Source organism: Rhinolophus ferrumequinum, chromosome 21 (assembly GCF_004115265.2).
Source record: "Rhinolophus ferrumequinum isolate MPI-CBG mRhiFer1 chromosome 21, mRhiFer1_v1.p, whole genome shotgun sequence".
In the NCBI taxonomy this organism is placed as follows: domain Eukaryota; kingdom Metazoa; phylum Chordata; class Mammalia; order Chiroptera; family Rhinolophidae; genus Rhinolophus; species Rhinolophus ferrumequinum.
Window position 1 is genome coordinate 14,309,808 of NC_046304.1, and position 22,569 is coordinate 14,332,376.

General features: G+C 37.4%; 1 protein-coding gene across 1 annotated transcript in view; it reads left to right on the forward strand.

Moving 5' to 3' along the window:
• The window catches only part of UBE2G1 (ubiquitin conjugating enzyme E2 G1), a 92,000-nt gene that overhangs the window by 40,765 nt on the left and 28,666 nt on the right, over window positions 1–22,569 (forward strand). Inside the window, 1 exon segment of the mRNA XM_033090559.1 lies at window positions 18,325–18,427. Coding sequence (XP_032946450.1) covers window positions 18,325–18,427 — 103 coding nt within the window.

Here is a 22,569-nt window from a genome sequence, read left to right on the forward strand (position 1 = left end):
GTTTGAAAACACTTTGCCCTAGAGACCAGTTAGTTGGAATCTAAATTTGTAGCCTGTTTGTCCAGGATTAAGAGGGAATGGGGTTTAGAGTAATGTAGCTAGAAAGCAATGCCAATTAAAGCTGAGTCTTAATGTAATAAGTCAAGTGTGATTGTGCATCCAGTTGAATTGCCTAGATTTAAATGTCATTGTGGCGAACTATAATGGTAGGTACTTAGTATTCCATAGGTCAACAAATGCTGTATAAAATGTGTTTAGCATGGTTGTTATTTAAAAGTACAGGGTGTATACTTAGGGTTCATATGCTGCAGCAGTCAGGTGAGTTTTTGCATCTCTCCCTCCCTCAAATAAATGGCTTTCCTTGAGCATCTCTAGTATAGTTGAGTTATAAGGATGAACATAATTTATATAGCCAGAATGTGGTAAATTCAGTCATATAAAGTACCAGGGAGCACACAGGAGGAAGTTAATTTACCTGCCTGATAGGGACAGGTTTTTAGGAGGCTCTGAAATTGGAACCAGCCCTTGGTAGGGTTTCAACAAACAAAGGTAAAGAGCTAGTTGAAGTTTGAATTACTGTTTAAGAGTAGGGGATTGGCATGAGTAAAAGGGGTAAGATACGATTTAGGAGTAGTTCCGTGGTTGTCAGCACGAGTAACACTATTCAGGGGTGGGCAGGAGGTATGGTAAGAGACACAGATGGAAAGCTTAATTTTGAAGTCAGATCATAGAGGACCATGAGTACTGTGTTAACGACCAAAATTATGTTTAAGAAAGATTAATCTGGTGGCAGTGTGTAGGTTGGATTGTTGTTAAGACACTGGAAGTCGGGGCATCAATTAGTAGCCTAGCTGGATAGAAGGGGTGAGGAAGAAGGAGCAATAGGTTTTAGCATTGGGTGGCTGAGGGAAATAAGTGAGATAAAGTGGAAGAACAGGTTTGGGAGGGAGGATGAGTTTAGGTTGAGGTCCTGGTGAGACATCGCTGTTGGGAAATGGATTCTGAAGCTCATGAGAAGTAAATTTAAAAGTAATCGCTTATAGATGGCAATATTTGAAGCTTTCAGTGTGTGCAAGTGCCTAGAGAAGATTGTTGAGCAAATAGAAGGACAAATGATGAAATATTCTTGGAAGGCTGTGTTTGGAGGGCAGATGGAGGAAAATGAGCCATAAAAACACCGAGAAGTGGCGTTCAGAGAGGGAGAAAACTAGGACTGAAAGAGAATTATCAAAGCCTCAGGAGGAAAGTCTGAAGGGAAGGGGGAAGTGTTATTCATAAGCCCACGTTGTATTCAGAGTGTGAGTGATTCTGGGAAGTAGATGAGAAAGGACTGAGATGGAGCTGGATTTGAGAGGGAAACTTCGTCCAAGAAGAATTTGGTTATGTACCATGAGGGAGTAGAGGACTGGAAAGGCTTTTTTTTCATGGTAAAATATAAATAACATAAAATTTACCATTTTAACCATTTTGAAGCGTATAGTTTAGTGGCATTAAGTACATTCACACTGTTGTGCAACCGTCACCACCATTCAGAAACATGTTTGAGTAGGGAAATGGAAGAGAAAGTGGTGCTTAAATGTTTTTGGTTTGATGAGTTTTTGGACTATTGTTTTTCCCCCGTGTTTTTCAAAAACTGGGTTATGGTAGTTTATGGGGATTCTTGGAATACCTTTAAAGTCTACGTGTATTCCCATTTGAAGGTTTTGTAAACTCGCCCTGCTTCCATTCCATATCTCCGTCCTCTCTTCTCTGGCTTGATTTTTCTTTATATTAATAGAAGGTATCACCACTAGACATAATATATATTTGTATATATTTCCTCAGTAGAATGAAAGATCCTTAAGACTATTTTGTCTCAAGAGCAAAGATAGCAGGGACTGTTTTGTTCATTGCTATATCCCTAGTGCCTAGCACAGACTTAAATTTTTGAATAAATGAATAAATTAAAACAACTTGACATTAATTAGAAGTGGGAGCAAAAGGAAAAAAATGGATACAGGCATAAAATATTTGTTAGAATTAGATTATAATAAAAATGCATATCAAATATTTGGTGTGTGTACCTATTGCTGTTGTAAACTGGCTCTTAAGTTCTCTCACAGCCAAAGTGTAGGGGCAGATTTGATCAGTCACACAATTCATGACACAAATAAAATACAAATAAACCATGTTCTCTGAAGAGGTATGGAGTATTACTGAGATTAGAAAATTATTTCTCCTGAATACTTTCCCTTGTAAGGAAGGTACTATTTGGATATTATAAATAACATCCTCACAGTAAATACAGAAGACAGCCTTCACTATGGGTGGAAAAGTTGGGATAATTTTATCATATTTTAAGATTAAACCTAGACTAATGATATTGACAGTAGCAGTGCTAAAAATAGATGGATACCAGAGACATTTTGGGAAAGAAGAAATGTCAGAGGGAGATAAATTGATGGATCTTTACATTGAGAGGACTGGCAGTAAATGAAAGGAATGGTCAAAGGTGAGAAGTCTTGAACCTGCATGATCGATTCAGGAAATAGTGAAATTGAGAAGGGAAAGAATGTATGGGATGAAAATAAATTCAGTGCCCCTCCAGCCATGGAAATAGCTGTATTTTCTGATTATAAAAATATTATATGCTTTTTAAAAAGTACCCCTTCATTTTTTTCAGAAAATAATAAAAAAGTAGATAGCAAAAAAGTTCCACATTTTCTTAAGTATTGTATTTTCAAAGTACACCAAGAAAGGCTTTAGTTTAACATCTCCTTCAGTTTTTTCCTACATAAAAGCTATGTTAGACTGACATTTTTTTCTTGTCTTATGAAGTGAAACTGTAAGATGGCTGTCATTCCCAAAAAAGAGGTCTATTTTCATCAGGAGTACAAATTTGCTTTCCAGTATTACCATCATTATTTATTAATAGTTTAGTACAATTCACTGGGGAAATTTTGTTGTAGCCTCAATATAGGCAGAAGCTATTTTACAAATGATATTTAATTTATGCGTTTTTGCACTGTTCTGAAACAATTTAGGACTTGCTTTGCAACACAAATTTCTACCAAATCCTGTTCTTCCTTTATTTTCACTTTTTCGTAACTTTGAAGATATTCAGTGGCCTGTGGCTACATCCACACAGTGCTCAGTGGCATCCATGCTGATTGTGGTTATAAATCTATTGTTCCAAGTATTTCTCTACAAAGTATTTTCGAAAAACACCATGCCATGCCCAAATCATTAATGTTACTACCTACATTTTTATTTCTCATTGCATAGAAACGGTCGTCCTAGGTATGATAGAGAGGCGTGTGGTCCTAGTCAAGCTCTTGTCTTTTGGTTCTCTTAAGCCTTATCACCTCCTCTGTTTGTTTAAATGTACGTACTTTCCTAGGCCTCTTACGTAGGCTCACGTCTTACTTAGACGTCTCATTTTCTGAGAAGCGATTTTTGATTAGTGGGAAGATTTCTATAATGTACAATGTGCCTTTCAGTAAAGGTTATATTGCATGCATGCCATTTCTGTCAGGCAGCAGGGTTCTCTCCTTTGGCCAATGGGATTATAATGGGGGGAAAAGCACATACAGAGAAAATAAATCATGATTATTAGGTTGGTGCAAAAGTAATTGCGGTTTTTGCAGTTATTTTTAACCTTTTAAATCGCAATTACTTTTGCACCAACCTAATAGAATTAGAAACTAATCTACTAGTACCACTTTAGGGAAAGGTTGGAGAAGGAGTTTAAAGCATGATAAGGAGATACAGCAGACAGTGAATTAGAGCGATAATATGTCACTGCTGTTTCCACATAATCACACCTGTTATTTTCTTCTCTGGAAGAAATCTTGGGTTGGACCTGGCAAGCCCTGCTGCTTAGATTGCTTTTCCTCCCTGTGCAAGGGGAGGCTTGGGCCTACTTAGAGGCAGCAGTGGAAGAAGCAGGGATCACCACTGCATTTCATATGCACTTGTGAGTTAGAACATCTTCAGAGTAGTCCCGCCTTGTATGTGGGGGATGTTGCAAGACCCCTAGCAGATGCCTGAAACTGCAAATAGTACGGGACCCTATGTGTACTATGTTGTTCCCCTATACATACACAGCTTTTCACTTAAAGGCAGCACTTTGCGGCTTCTCTTAGACATACCTGAATTGCCAGCACCACCGCTCTTGTGCATTGGGGCCGTTATGAAGTAAAACAAGGGTGACTTGAACACAAGCGCGGTGGTGCCACCGCGGTCAATCTGTAAGAAGACAGCTGCTGAGTGACTCACTGGTGGGGACATGTACCCGCTGGGCAAAGGGGTGATTCATGTCCAGGGCCGGATGGCGCAGGATGTCCTCCCGCTGCCCAGGGTGGCGTGCAGTTCAAAACTTAGCAATTGTTCATTTCTGGAAGGTTTTCATTGATAATTAAAACCTAACCTTGACTGAGGTGGTCGTTCGGATTGATAACATTAACAGGAAGCTTTGTAAACATGTTTAGCTCTTCCTCGTAAGTGGCCTGAGGTGACCTCTGAAAGTGTCTTCTATTCACTTGACCCAGAAAACCCCACAAAAATCATGCAAATCAAGAGGCTCAGATCGTTGTGTTCACTTTAAGAACACTCGTGAAACTGCCCAGGCCATCAAGGGTCTGTATGCATAGCCGAAAAGCCACCAAATATCTGAAGGATGTCGTCACGTTACAGAAGCCATGTGTGTCAATCCGTCATTACATGGTGGATTGGTAGCTGTGCCCAGGCTGAGCAGTGGGGCTAGATGCAGGGTCAGTGGCCAAAGTGTTGAGTTTTTGCTGCACATGCTTAAAAATGCAGGAAGTAATTCCAAACTTAAGGTTTTAGGTGTAGACTCTCTGGTCCCTGAGCACAGCCAGCTGCACAAAGCTCCCAGAGGATCTTACAGCGCTCGTGAGCGGGTTAATCCCTACACGAGCTGTCCCTGCCACACTGATGTGATCCTCGGTGCAAAAGAGCAAATCGTTCCTGAACCAGAAAAGGAGATTGCACAGAGGAAACAGATTTCCCAGAAGAAACTGAAGAAACAAAAACCCAGGGCCTGCAAGTAAAGGCAGCATAAAATAAATGCTAGTAAAAGTTAAAAATATTGTATTTTATGAATGAGTTAAGGATAGAGCAAGAGATTTTGATTTTTGCATGCTATTATGGTGTCTCAGAGTTGTATAATGTAATCACTTGCCGATTTAAGGAAATGAGTAGAGTTTGGGTGCTGTAAATATCAGGTGCATTTGGCTCTAAATCCCGTACCGTTCTGTAACATGAGTTTAGAGTTTATCAAAGAAATGGGAAGAGGTAGTGGAGACAATAGGAAGGGGACATTACATGGTTTAATTAATGTTATCCTAGCCTTTATTTGATGGCGTATAATACTGCATCTCAATTCTTTGTGAAATTGTTTTTTTTTTGTTGTGTTTTTTTTGCTATCCTCTTAAAGCCAATGGAATGCAGGTAAACCAAACCACTAGTTAACATAGAAAATATTTTCTGTTGGTTTTAGATCCAGCTCCTTCCTTAGATTGCTTTAAGAACTACTTACTTTCTATCTAAATGGTCAGTGGCCATCTACCTCTAGCCTCAGTGCTGCTTCCTATATTCTCGGGTTAAGTTCAGTTTTTTCATGTATCGTTTTATGGATCTGCTCTTCCCTCAGTTGGAAATAGTCTACGTATTTGTCTATCAAACATTTTTTCTGGGCTTCGTGTGAAAAAGTTGAACACCAATAACTTCTTGCTTCTTTCTCTTTACCTAAAATTAAAATAAGCCTTTCCAATTATAAAAACAAGTATTGTCAAAATTTGGAGAAATTTAGGGAGTGTAAATCTTAATAATTTATTTGGGATTCATTCTTTCGAGGTGCTCTATGCCAATTTAGAAATTTATGTGTACAACAAATGAAAGATTGGGACTATCAATTTGGGTTATTTTAGTTTCTTGGTAGATTTTATTTTTTTTCCTGGTTGGTTTTAAAGTGAGTTAAATGCTTTATAAGGAAATACTATTATATACAGAGTGGTACCAAAAAAAACCCAAAAAATACGTATACACATTTTAAAAGAACTGTATTAAAATTGTAGTACTCAATATATACTGATAACAAAAGATGAATACAAGTCACGTTTGACTTCTGCAATTATAAGAGGTGCTCAAAGTGGTTACCATCAGCGTAATTTTAATAGTTTTTTCCTTTTTTAAAATGTGTGTACATTTTTTTGGCACCCTCTGTAGGTAGGTCTGAAACCAAAGCCAGGATTCCATGCTGTAGTGGACAGAAGCAGCGAATGTAGAGTTCGATGACCTGCCTTCAAGTCTAAGATCTGCCAATAGCTAGCTTTCAAATCTTGGGGAAAAGGTGGATTATTTAATAGAACGCGCTGGAACAACTGGCTAATGATTATTGAAGATAGTGGATGGGAGCTAGATTTATATCTTTATGTTTGCATAAATGATTAAAAGGTCGTGATATTTATTGAGTGCTTACTCTGTACCAAGTACTGGGTCAGACACTGTAGACCTTATAAGTAGACAGTTATCCTCATTTTATAGATGAAGAACCTGACTGTGGCCACACGATTAGCCAATACTTGAATAAAAAATAAGATCATTAAAAGAAAGCAATCAAGAATATTTTAATCCGGACTTGAGGGAGCGAGGCTTTTCTAAGCTTGACCTACCTAAGTTTAGAGCCATGAAGAAGATTGACTTGTTTTCTAAACTTGTATTACTTGAACTTCTGTTTAGCAAAAGATGAAAATTTAAAAAGGTAATCGACATTTTAAAACAAAAACGGCAATTATAAAGTAATGCTTTAAAAGGTCACCCAAATCAATAAGACAAAGCTGAATCACTTCATGTAAAAAAGGGCAAAAAATATCAATAGGTAGTTCATGTAAGAAATATAAATTGTCAGTGGTCAGTGGGAAAAGGGTAATACCCAGTGTTAGCAAGGTTGTAGGGACATAGGTGTCTATAGTGTTTCTGGGAATGTATAATAAATTGAAATAAACTTTTCTTGGACGATATGCATGTTCCTTTGACTCTTGTATATTTCCACAAATATACAAGAACAGTACAGAGATGTTTTATGGAAGTATTATTTGTAATTGAAAAAAAAAGTGGGGGGAGGAACCAGGTATCTAATGTTCATAGCACACTTTAGTGACCATAAGGTATAAAACATTATCTCATTTTCTGTACTAGATGGTAGTATACTCAAAACCAGGAAACATGCATCGCAGATTGTTAACAGTGGTTATTTTTGGAGGATGAGGAGATAGCCTGACTGCTTACATTTTATTTCCCTGTGTTATTTTATGATAAATGGCTTTTTCATAATTTAAAAAAATAAACCAGAAAGTTGAAAATACCCCATCACTTAGTAATAACCATTACCTACATTTGATGACCATCATTCCAGATGCTTTTAATACAAATACGGAATTACAATATGCATGCCATTTATAAATTGGTTGCATTTGACTGAAAAACAAGTAAGTTACTGTTGAAAACATGATTGAACTACAGATAGATGTTTGTCACTACAAGAAGAAATTAATTCCTCAAGCTGAGAGAAGAAAATTAGTTTTGAGGCTCTTTTGGCAGGACCCACTGACTTATTGACAACCAGGATGAGGGAATAAACATACATATATTCCTTCTTCACTCTCTTCCCTTCTCCTTATTATATGTGTATGTATATATAGTATATATGTATTTTGGTAGTCCTACTTTTTACATTATCCTATTTGTAATATATTTTTTAAAAGCTTATAACCTCTCATGGTTGTTTAGTTTTAGTTACGTTATTTAAATTGGGTTAGTAAGTAGACTGGTCTTTTCACTTTATTTTTTTCTACTACAGAATTCTTATTTTGATTCATTTCCCTGCAGTTCCTTCAAGAAGTGCCACTCACTTAATTGAATCCGTAAGTTCATGTTCATACTTATGAATGCTATGGCCTCTTCATTAGGTTTCACATTTTGTATCATACTTTTTCTCAGAATTCTTTACTTACCCACTTACTATTACCTGTGTTGAGTGTTACGGAGAAATCTAAGGCTAATCTAATTATAACTTGCCCACCGACATTTCACTTGCTTTTTTTCTGCCTGGATGGATGTCCAAGATACTGTTTATCTTTAAAGCTCAGTGCCTCTCATTTGACAGATGTTTTTGTATTGTTTATTTTGTTCCAGTTTTTTTCCTGTGTTGTGGAGTATGTTTTTAACCTGCATATTTAGTTATTTAATACAGGAGAGTTTTAATGTTTATTTTATTTATGGCATTTTTATGTTCTGATCTCTTCAGGAACACCAGCTGAACCTCCTTTGTTATCTTTACTCTGTTCAACTATATACTTATTTATCTTTTCAGAGTTATAACCATGATTCGGTTTTAGTTGTGTTCCCCCCCCCCCCAAATTTTTATTTCTAATGTGACAGTAACTCCTGTCTTTATTATTTTCATTTCTTTTCTAAGTCTTCTAGCTTGCCTTTAAGGCTTCTGTTGCTTTATAGTGTCTTCTTTCAGATCTTCTTTAAAAGAGATCATATTTCTGTAGTTTCTTTGAGACTGTTTTTCTGAAGTCTTCCTGCGTTTTTATATGTATTAAAGGTGAACTTGAAATGAATTTGAATAGAGACACTCAAGAACCTCCTCTTTTTATGCTGAGAAGTTCCATTGTGAGGCTCTTCACGGAGTTGATGGTAAGGGTTGGTTAAGGAGATAAATGTAAACTTCACTTGGAGGTTGCTGCCCTGGCTGTTGGTGAATACAAAGGAAAGGAGAGCAAATTCCTTGTACTGAAAGGTGTAGTAACTCACCTAGCTTTATTATGCAGAAACAAGTACAGGAGGCGATAACTGTTAGTGAATAAAAGGAAACTGGTTTTTTGAAAATTTTGTATACAGAAACCTTAATTTAATTTGAGCAATACTTAGGATGAAACAGAGTGGTTAATGATTCTCACCCTCAGTCGGTGGCAGTAGGAATAGGCTCCCCCATTCACCATCTCACCTGGAGGGTGGTCGTCCTGCTGAGAACCACTTGTGTCCCCTGTGTGACGTGCTTGAGGGCAAAAGGAAAGTTGAGAACCACTGCCAAAAGTATTGGAGGGGAGACTGACTGGAGACCAGCTGGGATGTAAGCTTAACAATATGACTCTGAACGCAGAAGAAAGTACTCTTAGGTGGAAGTGGCAGGAATTGAACTAGAATAAATTTAGGGGGGAAAAAAGGAAATCTGATTTAACCAGATCTCTTGGGGGGATCGTCGGCAAGAGTGGTACCAGGTGTAAGAAATTTGAGTTCCGTTAGGCTCTCTCCTCTTGTTGCTTGCTTTGCTTATATAACTCCATTTTAGCTTCATTGTCACATACCAATCTTCTCCTTGAGATTTGATCTGTGGCTGGTAGCTCTTGGGCTTTTAAAACACAGCTTCCCCTTCGATTGGGACTCGCTTTCTTCTTTAATTCCAGTTTGAAAAACCATCTGATACAAAATAGTCACAGGGATGTAAAGTACAGCATAGGGAATATAGTCAGTAATATGGTAATAACTATGTCCGTATAGTACCAGGTGGGTACTAGACTAATTGGGGTCATCACTTCATAAATTATATAAATGTCTACCCACTATGCTGCACACCGGAAACTAATATAAGATAATACTGAATGTCAACTGTAATTTAAAAAAGAAAAAAAGAAAGAAAACTTACCTGGAACATCCTCCGGGCTTGCATCAGATACTCATTTACTTGTTCTTATGGCCCAGGGGTTTGGGCCTTGTTTGGCAGCTCCTATTAGAAACAAGTAGTTGGGTATGATGTTTGGGGGTCCGTAGTATTTCCCAAAAGAAGTATTTAAGGTATGGCTTGTTCTTGAGATTCTAAAGGATACTGATTTGATTCTTTTCCTTTAATACCTTGTATTTTAATGAACAATTTTAATGGAAGAAAATAGACAACTTACATTTATTGTACTCTAAGGTAGAGAACCTTTCACATATACAGTATCTGTCATCTGTCTTGCAAACACTACCATGGGTTTTACCATACTTTACTAATAAGGAAAACGAGACTCAAAAAAAGAAAAAAAAAGTCTTATTTAAGATGATAAGACCAGAGAGAGAGTTGGCACCCAAACCCTGGCCTGAAGTAATACCACACTCTGTGCCATAAATTATGTTCCAAATTTTCAACTGTGAAGTAAAATTCAGAATTCTCTCAGACTCTCGTCTTCATTAAATTTATTTTCAAAAAATAGATGAGATCACAAGTAGGTTGGAGTTTATATAAAACTATAGACTGTAGTGTCCAGGCATACAATTTCTGGACTGAGGAATTCCTGCTGTAGCAAATCTTGGCACACATGTATGATGATGCCACTGTATTTAATTTAAGCACAAGCCACAACATATTTAGGACTTAATGTTGAAGAGCCCTTACAGAAGTGTTTGAAGAGGGTATAAGCAAGGTGAAATACTGCAGGCAACAGAATTTCCTTAAGTGTTACTTTAGGAACGTGCTCCAGAATTCTCCCAAGCAAATACTTTCCAAAGCATATTGGTGAAATCGTTGCAAAGTATGATCTCTGACCTGTTTGGCTTGTCTGTCCTATTTGCCTTGTGTTTTTGAAGCATGGTATAAGAAATTCATCGGGGTTGAAAATGCTTTGGATTAGGAAATCAGCGAGCCCTAACCCTAGCCCATGGCATCAAGTAAAGAAAAATATTCCAGTTTTAAGCAAACTTCAAAGTTTACCACAAATCTGTAAAGGTGATTAAATTGATGCATCTTTAGGTCGATGGAGGAAATAAACGTTTGCAGTTGTTTGCTGATACATTACTTTTTAAAATACTGATTAATTAATGGAAGCTTGCAGGAAAGGAATGTTTTGGTGACTGGGCTTGTGATGTTTTAAAGTAATATGGCAATTTATTCCTCTGATAATAAGGTAAATTATTTTGACAAACCATCTCAAGACTTTGGAGGAGTAATTAAATAGTGTCTCGATAAAAGGTTCTATCTGTGATTTCAGAAGTTCAAAATGAAGCTGGTATAAAAATAGTCACTTTACAGAAATGCACCTTACAGCCAGCTGTGTGTTCCATAAATAAACCTGACAGGAATGTACATTCCTGGAACAGGAGACTACAGCTGCCCAGACACAAAGGAAAATCAGTGGTGGGCTATAAATAATCAGTTTGTATTTGGCTTTGTAACTGTTAGACTTAGTCAGCCATTGGTCTTGGCAAAGTATATTTACAGTTAAAGTAGCCTATTTCCTTAATAGTTAAGTATAAAATGACAGTATTTGGATCTTTGAATGTTGTTGTTCTGAGATCTCGTATTTCTCCTGAGGCACAGTGAAGCTCTATTTTCACATGATTGACAAAATATTATGAAACTATTTTAGACTACAATAAATTGCCTTTTCAGCATTATTTTTTGAAAAACTTTTATTGAGAAAAAATTTAAACATAATAATACCAAAGTAGACTGACTGGTGTAATGAATCTGCATGTTCTCCCTTAGCCTCGATAGTTATTAGGTCAGAACCAGTCTTGTTTGATCTCGCTCTACCTCGTACAGTTTTGAAGCCCATCCCCAAACGTCACCATCATTTGTCTGTCAACATTTCAGTATCTCTAAATATTTATACGCCTCTTAAAATGGAGGTAAAAACCATTTTACCACATAAAACCAATAAAACCAATATTACCACACTTGGTAATATTGGTAAAAACCAATATTAGCACACTTTAAAAAATAATTTAATATTGTTAATATTATATTAATATCTTAATAGCTAGTCAGCCTTCAAATTTTCACTTGTGTCAGACTTTTTTTTAAAGTTTGAATTCAGTCTTCTCTTTAGTTCCCTTGTAGTGTACTTATTGAAGATTCCAGGCCTTGACCTTTAGAATTTCCTGCAGTGTAGATTTTGCCAATTGTGTCCCATAGATGTCCTTAAACATATTTTTCTGTCTGTATTTTCTGTAAATTGGTAATTGTGTCTAGTGGCTTGAACAGGTTCAGGTTTGTGAGTCAGGTGAGATCACCTCATATAAATAGTGGTTTGATTGTTTATCAGGAGACATAATGTCTGGTTGTGTGTTTTTTTTTAATGCCTAGATTAAGATGGCAATATGTCAATGTTACAAGTAGTTTTTCTTTTTTAACTGGACTGTTTCTATAGAGTGATAGATACTTCATTTGATCAAATGGTAGATACTATTTGATTACGTGGTAATCCAATTTGTATAAAAAAGGAAGAATAAAATTTGATGTGTTTGCTTTTTTAATTGGTTTTCAAAATAACAAAATGGTTTACTAGCATCCTGTAATGGTGACCAATTCGTTTGTTACCTGTATCACTGTTTATAAACTCATGGACTGAAACATAAATATGTTTATTAACTATTGATACTCAAATAGTCTCCATATTTGTCCAGTGGAGCCTCTTGAAGTTGGCTGAGTCCTTTTAACAAGACCATGTTATTACTTGTTTTTTTTTTATCTGTTATGTATGAGGAGCTTACAGCATTTCCTGCCCCAGACCTGGAACCAGCCATTTCTCTGAAGAGCCCTGATCCCTTTAAGGGTTAATCATGTTTGGAGACCGTATTTTGGGCACTAGGAATACTTATTGCTACAGGGCAGGTCACTTTTTTCTAAGACGTGTTCAGTGGGCAGCTCAGCATTTTTAAAGCTGTATCATGAATTCATCCTTCCAATTCAAATTCAGGACTATAGAGTTTTTACTTTTCAAACGCTCTCATTCTCATTTAGTCTTATTCTTGAATAATGACGCTATCATGTAGTAAGTCTGCTCGTGCATTATTTTCCATTACTTATACCTATCCAAATCATTATTCTCCAGGACATTTCCTTTTGTCTGTGGTTTTCTTTTTATTCATGGTTTATAGACCTCTCCGGCCCCCGGTGATCTCCAGAGTCACCGCATGCATACGCAATTCTCATTTAACAGTTGTGACGCTCCATGTTTACTGTTTAAAAAAACTGAAGTATAACACAACCACAGAAAAGTGCCTAAGTGTTCTGTACAGCGTGCCATTACCAGCACCCCAGAAAAGTCCCTTTCATGGCTCCTCCCAGACGCTACTCTTATTCCCCCTTCCAAAGGAAAAAGAAAAAGACAACTATTCTCCTGATTTTGAATACTATTGGTTAGTTTTGCCTGCTTTAGAACTTTACAGTTTTGTTTTAGAATTCATGATTTGTGGGAAAGAGCTCTCTCTCGCTCTTTCCAACTCTGTGTCCAGGTAGGTCTCAGAAAAGATGTCTCTTCATATGATTTTGTCACATTCAAAACTTCTCTTCAATATCTAAGGAAATATAAGGAGAAACCCAAGCATGGGCACTTCTTGGTTTAAATATTTGCCTTAAGCAGGTGAGATTTTTGTGTTTGTACCCTTTGTGTGTTTCCTGTCTTTTGATTTTCAGGTGTTAGGGATATTAGACCTTTACCTATTATGTTGCAGATGTTCTCCCCAGTCTCTCATTTGTGTTTAAACTTTATTGCTATACTGGATTTAAAATATTTTGTGTCGCATCATCTAACTTGAGTTTTGTGTTCTGCTTAGGAAGGCCACCTCTACCCGAGATTATGTAAAAAAATAAAAATAAAAAATTCTGTATTTTCTTTCAGTTAAGTTTTATTGTTTGTTTATAAATCTATTAGGATTTGAAGGTAGTGTGTGATATCCCTATCACCATTTAAAACAGGATGTTTAAACATCTTTCTGTGGCCTTTCCCATTAAAAAACTGTTTGAATTTTATCTACCTATGGCTACTCTACACTTTTCCATCCACAAACTTCTAGAAAAAGTTTCCATTCATATTTTTTCTATTTCACCTTTTTTTTTTTTAAGATTTTATTGGGGAAGGGAAACAGAACTTTATTGGGGAACAGTGTGTACTTCCAGGACTTTTTTCCAAGTCAAGTTGTCCTTTCAATCTTAGTTGTGGAGGGCGCAGCTCAGCTCCAGGTCCAGTTACCATTGCTAGTTGCAGGGGGCACACAGCCCACCATTCCTTGTGGGAGTCGAGGAGTTGAACTGGCAACCTTGTGGTTGAGAGCCCACTGGCCCATGTGGGAATCGAACCGGCAGCCTTCAGAGTTAGGAGCACAGAGTTCTAACCTCCTGAGCCACCGGGCCTGCCCTATTTCACCTTCTTTTGTCAACTCTGTTTCCTGCATGGACTCGGCCCTGCCATTACACTGAAACTACTTATGCCTACAGCAGCCTTTGGCCTTTTTACTAATCCCGGTGGACTGAATTTAGACCCCTTTTTCCTGAGCAGTGTGTTTATCATTGGTGGCAACTTTCTCCTTGAAATGTATTTCCTTTGGCTTCTTTGACACAGCTTTTTCCTCATTTTCTTCCTACTTCTGTCTTATCCTTCTCATTCACTTTTGTAGCCTGTTTTTTTTTTTGTCTCCTAAATACTGGTATTCTAGGATTCATTCAGTGAGATCCTCTGTGCTTTACACTTAATGCTCATCCTTGGATGACGTCAGTCTTATGACTTCAGTCAGCAGCAATGCTCTGATAAACCCCAAATCTTCATCATTAGCTCAAATTTCTTCTTGAAGCAACATATTTATGCCTCATAGGCATTTAAAACTAAACTTACCCTCATTTCTTCCCCTTCCCTCCCAAATCAGTACATCTTCATGTTTCCCATTTCAGAGAATGAACGTACTCCTGCCCAGTTGCTCTGTACAGAAACCTGTTTGTCATTTTAAAAAAATTGAGTTGAAATTCAAATAACATACAATTAACCATTTTAGAGTGTATAGTTCACTGGTATTTAGTGTATTCACCGTGTGCAACCACCATCTCTCTTTAGTTTCAAAACTTTTTCATCACCCCCTCAAGCCCGCCATACCCACTAAGTAATTACACCCCATTTCTCCCTCCCCCCTACCCATTGGTAAGGTCTATTCTGCTTTCTGTCTGTGGAGTTGCCTTTTCTGGATATATCAAAGGAGTCATAGAATACGTGACCTTCTATGTCTGGTTTCTTAAACTTAGCCTGATGTTTTTGAGGTTCGTTTAAGTTGTAGCATGTATCAGTATTTCACTTCCTTTTTTATGGCTGAATAATATAACATTGCATGTGTATACCATAATTTGTTTACCATTCATTTGTTGATGGGCATTTGGGTTTACATATTTTGACTGTTAGGAGTAATGGTGCTATATAAATGTTTGTGTACAACTTCCTATGTGGACAGATGTTTTCATTTCCCTTGGGGCATATACCTGAGAGTGGAATTGCTGGGTTATGTGGTAACTCTCTAACTTTTTGAGGAGTTGTGTGTGTGTTTTGACTTATTATTTTAGCCCCCACATCACCCCCCGCTTTTAGCCCCAAGCTTGATTGAGTCTATCTCCTAAATATCCCTGTTTTCCATCATTATTCCCACTACCATATAGTAAAGCTACACTTTCCAGGATTACTTGAATAGCTTCCTTTTTGTTTTGTTTTGTCATCACTATGACCTTATTCTATGTCGTCTTTCACACACTGCAAGATTGGTTTTTGAAAATGGAAAGCTCATGAGGTTACTTCATTGTTTTAAAAACAAAACAAAACAAAACACAAACCCAGCTCATCCTAGCCCTCTGGATAAACTCCAGATTGACATGGTTTACAAAGACTTTGCTGTCCAGCTCCTGACGTTCTGTTAGGTTTTAACTGCATCTGCCCCCTGGTTGTAGCCATAGACTGATCTCCATATTTCAAGGTTTTGTGTATGCTCCTCTGTCTAACCCTTGTACCTCCCCACTGAATCTTTTGTTTTATTTCAGATGTCTCCTCTTTTTAGAAGCCCTTTCTGTGTCTTCATGATTATAATTTTGTGCCCCTCCAAATTCCTGTACTAATGTTGGAGCTACACATTGTAATTTCCTGTTTACTTCTGTGGGAATCAGGAGCTGATAGTTAAGTGCCAGGTGGTGTAGTACAGACTAAAAGTATAATTAATAGGAATTTAGCAGAAGTCAAAAGAAGATTATTTGGTGAATTATTTAGGGAAGGCCTCCTGGAGGAAGATGTTACTTGAACTGGACCTTGAAGGAAGTGTTCCTGAACGTATGGTAACAATCTGAAACTGTAGGTAGATTAAACCGGTGAAGTATCCGTGGATCTAGACGCATGAGGATCCATGCCAGGAGCAAAAGCCACAACAAAAAGTGATGTTGCATATTCTTCAGCATTGCTTTTGTATTACTTAACATGAAACAGGCAGTGGACACGATCATGCCTATAGAAGAAAAGCATGGAAAGAATGTGCAAAAGATTTTAAGAACTTAATGTGAAACGATGATACACTTTTTGGGAAGTGGAAGGAAATTTTCAAGGGTAATTTTGACTATGCTAATTTCAAAGCTTGCCCACTTACATTTATAAAACTCCATTAGACTTCTGACGGAAAAGGCAACAACTGGGTGATTTCTGGATAAATGATGGCATCTTCCACAAGACTCTTGTATACAGTGCAGAGAAAATGGTCCGAGTAATATAATAGTGTTTATCTAGAAAAAGGTTGGAAATGAGAACTCGGTGTAGAAAATAACCGCCCGTTTTGCAGTTGTTTGTGCTCTACCCTATCCCTTGATTGACCGTAAAAGTCGGACTTGCATCTCTTTTCCTGTATGTCTGCAGCGTAGTTGGCACTCAGTAACTATGTTTGCATGCAGAAACAAAATAGCAAGGTTAAAATGTAATTCCTGTTTCAGTGTCTTTGCATTTTCAGTTATCTTTTTTTATGTCTTAGAATAGATATTTAAAAGTATAGTGCTTTTCTTGTTTTTTGAAATACAGTACTGATTTAAAATTATTTATGAAAGTTCACTTTGCCTGTTAGGTAAAAATAATTAGACTTATAAAAAAATCTCCTTTCAAATTTTGAGAAAAGAAGCCATTCATGTTTAAATGTAAATAAACTTTCACTTTTGGCTCTTTCCGTGCTTCACTTGCATTTTGGGGTGTTAAATCCTAGTTGAAATAACACCACCTCTGATTCCTCAAAAAATTTATATCTTCTCAGTTACCGACACACTTTGTTCAGTCTTTTATAGTACTTTGAGTTATACTTATTTTATCATTAGACTGAGCGAGCTCCTTGAAGAGGATGGCAGGCATTGTATGAGAATTACAAACCTGTTCAGACTCCCAGCAGGTTCTTTCTGAGCTGCTCTCCTCTCGTACTACTTTATCCCTCCACTTCCCAGTTTCAGCCAATCGGTGCTCTGTGTGAGCTTCCCGTTGGTGATTTATATACATGCTTTTATATTCTCATTGTGATGGATTCACAGGTATATACATATATCAATATTTATCAAATTGCATACTTTAAATATGTGTAGTTCACTGAATGTCAATTATAACTCATTAAAGCTGTTAAATTCCTTACATGATGTGCACCATCAATAGATCATTACATTATTAAGCCCTTTGTCACTAGGGACTGTTTAGACTTCGCACTCCTCCTCACCTGCTCTTCTAAGGTCCCCTCTTGGCCTCTGTCCCCCACCCTCATTAGTCCTTTACCTCTGTTCTTATCCCCAACCTCCATCATCCTCCATTCATACCAGAGCACTCTGTCTGGAAGAGAAAAATCTCTTGATTGTAAGCTCCAGGTATTATTCTTAAGCCAGTCCTGTGTTCTGGAAGCTGTGGCGGGCAGAGGTATCAGCATACAGGCAGGACACACATGGAGCCTGTGCTCTCTGTGCTCAGAGCCTACGGGCCACACATGAACACCAGCTGTACGTGTGTATCCCCAAGAATACAGAGGAGTTGTCAAATAGATATGTAGATAGTACAAATGAAGGTTGGTTAAGCTCAGTAAATTCCAAGGAAGGGTTAGGCACTCTGTTGGTCTTTCTGAAAGACCACAGCATAAAACTTACCAGAGGTACTGGGTTGATCTCCTTCTAAAGCAGAGTCTCTGCAAGATGGGCCTGGACATCTGCATTTTAACAAGCTCTCTACACTACTGTAGCTCTGTACCACTAGAGGGCTACCTAGAATGGTAAGAACCTAGCTGGAAACCAGGGTAGAAATAAGAGGGCAGTAGAAGTTGATCTGGGTAGCTTGCTTTGCCCATTGCTTTTTTTGTTAGAGAATTGGAAATGTTTTGGGCATCAGGTAGCATTTTGCTAATGCATTCCGATATATCCATTTAACAGTTTACAATTTATAAATGTATGTTCAAGTATTGTAGTTTTACCTGTTGGATGAAAATTACGTACTTAAAAGTTTTGATCAAATTTTCCTTTCTCCACAGAACTCAACAAAAATCCAGTGGAAGGCTTTTCAGCAGGTTTAATAGATGACAATGATCTCTACCGATGGGAAGTCCTTATTATTGGTCCTCCAGATACACTTTAGTAAGTACAATGGAACTGACATCAGAGTGGAGCTCTTTTAATTCATTGAAATGTAAACTATTTTGGCAAACTGAAGTGAAATTATTTTTTAAAGAGCAGGTGAAATGGCTATATTTAGTATTACTTGTACTGAATGATCATGTCTAGGGTTTTTGTGTTCTGCTTGAAATTCTAATGCCTAAAACTTGTTGCTTTCTTAAATATATAATAGTTTCAGAAATTCAAATATGTTCAATATTAAGAATAAATTTATTACAGAAAAGCTATCTTTAAGGTGAGGTTATATATAAATAATATATATGTTTTACTTGTATCCCAGAAATCGGTTTAGTTTTGGCAGATTAGGGGAAGAAGAAAACTCTTTATTGAAATGTTTCTCCCTCTTCCTGTCCCTTGTGCTTACTATGCCTTGCTGGAAAAGGGAACATTATAATTTTGAAGATAAGGCTTTACCATTCTTAACACTTTATCAGTTTAATTATAGCATAGTATACATCTAGGAGATTTCATACAGAGCATAGTGTACACATCATGTCTCAAGCAGGCTGGAAAGAACTTTCAAGATCATCAGTTTTAGTGGTTCTCTTGGGTCCCTGCAGAATACTGTTCAGAACAAAAGTGTTCGCACTCTAAAATGAACTAGTGGTCACCTTTTCCCAGTTTTTAAAAGTGATTACTACAGTTCATCATTTTTAATTAATCACTATTAACTGATGTAAAGATAGATAACAGAATGTAGTGGTATCACAGAGCAATAGAGAAAGAGAGATGGAATTTCTTGAATATTTTATGTAATACATTTCTAAATTCAGAGACCACAGTCTTATTTTCTGCTCCGAGTGTTTGCAGACTAACCTAAACTTACTAATATTTAATTGTCTATAAAAGGGATCATGACTATCTTGTACCTGACTGGTTCACATTCCATACTTTTTATAGAAGTTGAGATATTGGAGGGAAATGGCAGTTACCTTCTCAAAGCCATGCACCTGAGGGACCGCAGGGACAAATATAGATCTGAGTTTCTTCGGGGACTCACTTTCTCATTCAACTGCGGTCCTTGATGATACTGAGCCGGCAAGGATTTGGATACATCAGACATATTTTTGTGGTGGTCAAGTTGTTCATTTTTAGGTCTTCTAAGATGGTAACTCCTTCTCACCATAAACGTGCTGGAAAAGAAAACTCAGAGCTACTTCTGTACCAGAGGAGACTGGTATATAACATACAGAGTTGAGCTGTAGTGGGGATTTTTGGGTTTGTCGTACCTATTGCCAATCAGAATTTTTGCTGATGTATTTCCCAGTGGTATGTTTGCATTGCTTGTTGCAAACTAAAATAACTCAATTTAAAATAACCGCAGTGGTAGTTTGGTGGGTAACAGTAGCCATTGAAAACCATTCTAGAAGTATTCCTCCCCAACCTTAAATATTATTAGAAAGGTTATTTCTTACCAAATTTTGTACACAAAACCATACATGTATCCTAGTTTGGTTTATGAGCCCAATGAAGTTCAGGTCTGTTTTTCTAGGTTTTGCAATGAAACACATTGCATGAAGGTTTACTCAGGAGAGACACAACAACATTTCAGTGATAGAATCTTGTTACTCCTACAGTTGATACGAGATTATGAGAGAAATTTTTCTAGACTGATATCTGTATAAAGGACTGGTTAGCATCCAAGCCTGTGCTCCATCTCTGAGAACCTCACAGGATCCTTAACACTTTTTCACGCAGTGGTGGCAAGTATCCCTAAATATTATTAGCTGATCCATGTATATTTTGTGTACCTTCAGCTCACCAAAGAGAACCACTTTTTAATATTCATTGTACTAATTAACAGGCCCTTATGTCCACCAATAAAAACCTATTTCTGGCCTTCATATACATTTTAAAAGTGCTGGCTGTTGATCTGAGATGTGGATAGCAGAAGCATTTGTGGCAGCTCCTCTTGAGTGTGGACCTACAGATGAGACAACTGGCAGCCACTGTCCCTTCCTGATGAGAGCACCGGCGGCACCTGGGCTATAGTTTAACCTCAGTGCCACGCGTACTTTGAACATCCTGTGAGTAATGAAGCCTTAATGCAGTTGACAGATAATTATAATAAGCATCCAAAGTTACCCAGATGTGATTTCTTTTTATTAACGACCGTTTCTAAGATTCATGTGCTGGAAGTTATAAAATTATTTTTGAAGCCCTCAGAAAAGAGATTTCTAAGATTTATTGTTTAAAACTTATTAAATTTAGGCCACCCCCTTTGGCAATGTCATACTTAGAATGATTTCAAAAATAAAGCATTACACTGGCATTTATACTGCTCACTCATTTAGTTGCATTCTTTTTTTTTTTACTTTTTTAAAGGAGGGCGCAGCTCACAGTGGCCCATGCGGAGATCGAACTGGCAACCTTGGTGCTACCAGCACCACGCTGTAACCAACTGAGCTAACCGGTCACCCCTCAAATATTTTTTGACCACTGTTATGCTAGATGCTGAGAACATGACCTTGAATTAGCTAATAGTCACTGCTCCCAAAGAGGTTACACTTTAGTTCACAAAAAAGATCATTGCATAGTCATTTCATATACTTTCAGATACTTTGATGACAGCCATGATATGGGAATAGGCATAAGGTATCATGAGAACTCATGGCAGGGTTTGTATGTGTCAGGGAAGTTTTCCTAGAGGAAAAGTTGTCTAAAATGGGAACTGAAGAGTTAGTAACTGTGTTAGTAGGCTTTTTCGCTACAAGCCCCAGAAGTCCGATTTTAACTGGCTTAGAATACTTTGAATAATTTGTTGTCCTGATGCTGGTAGCAAAATGTTTAGAGCAGTTTTGAGCATTTCAGAATATCACCCAAAGAAAGAAGAGAAGGTCATTTGTTTTTGTGTTTCATGTATTTCTTATGCAACTGTAGAAACCTTTTTTTTTTCTTCTGGAAGTTCTCCAGCAGACTCTGCTTCTTGTCTCATTTGTCAGAATTGAATCACTTGCTCATTCCTTCCCCAGTAACTGGCAAGATGAATGAGATTGCCACATTTGGTTTAGATTAATTATTCTGGGATGGAAGAGATTTTGAACTGTCAACAGCAAGGTAAGAATTAACTAGACAGATATTCTGGCAAAGGCAGTGAGTGGGCAGTGGGATCTAAGTGGAAGGGAAGCTAGGAATTAAGCACTTCATGAGGAGAGCTGTGTATACGTAGGGCCTGTGTAAAAGGAATGGAACCAAGGGTATGGCAACTGAGTAAAGTGAGTATAAAGAATTTCAAGAAATGAAGTTGGGTAGGGAGTTGAGGGCTAGTTGAAATTTATAAGCAATGTTAGAGTTTGAATTTATCTTTTGTCCTAATTACAAAGCACAGCCACTGAGGAATTTTACATCAGGAGCTACCAGTTTAATTTACATCTTAGAATGTCCATTGAATTACTAAGTATCACAACTTGGGGATTATGAATTGTATTTTCCCTCAGCCTACTTGTATTTTATTTCTGCAACAAAAATACATGTTTTTAACAATGTTATTTAAAAATTTTCTTCGTAGCATAAAAAATGGACTGGGAGTTGGGAGCTGCCCATGGCTGTTTGAAGTGGGGAGATCAACAGCCTTTGCTTAGGGAATGGAGTGAGAGCACCTGTGCCCAGGGCAGACCCTGAGAAAGGCGAGGAGGATATCAGCTAGGGAAGTGTAAGAAAAGGAAAGGTTTTATAGAAGTCAGAGTTCTAGAATGCTACTAAGAATCAAATATCAAGTATCAAAAATCAAGTATTTGACAGTGTTTGTAGATTTAACAGTAAGAAAATTACTGGTGTTCTTGTCCTTATTTCAGTGTAGAGGGTAGAGGCCATCTTCCAGTTGTTTGAGGAGTGCTACTGGGAGTGAATACGTAGATCCTAAGTAACTGCCTATGAAGAGAAACAGAGAGGCTGATAATGGGGGAAGGGGGACATAGGATTGAAAGTAAGTTAATGTGGGCTCAGGTGGTACCCCGACCTAAGTGATTAATTCACCACTTAATAATTAGATAATTTATGTAATAATAGAAAGAATTACTACTGTACTAAAATTCTTTAAAGGCTGATTTTATGGCGGCATCATTAACCTTCATTTAGTCACTAGAGGGCAGTCCACACTCTTT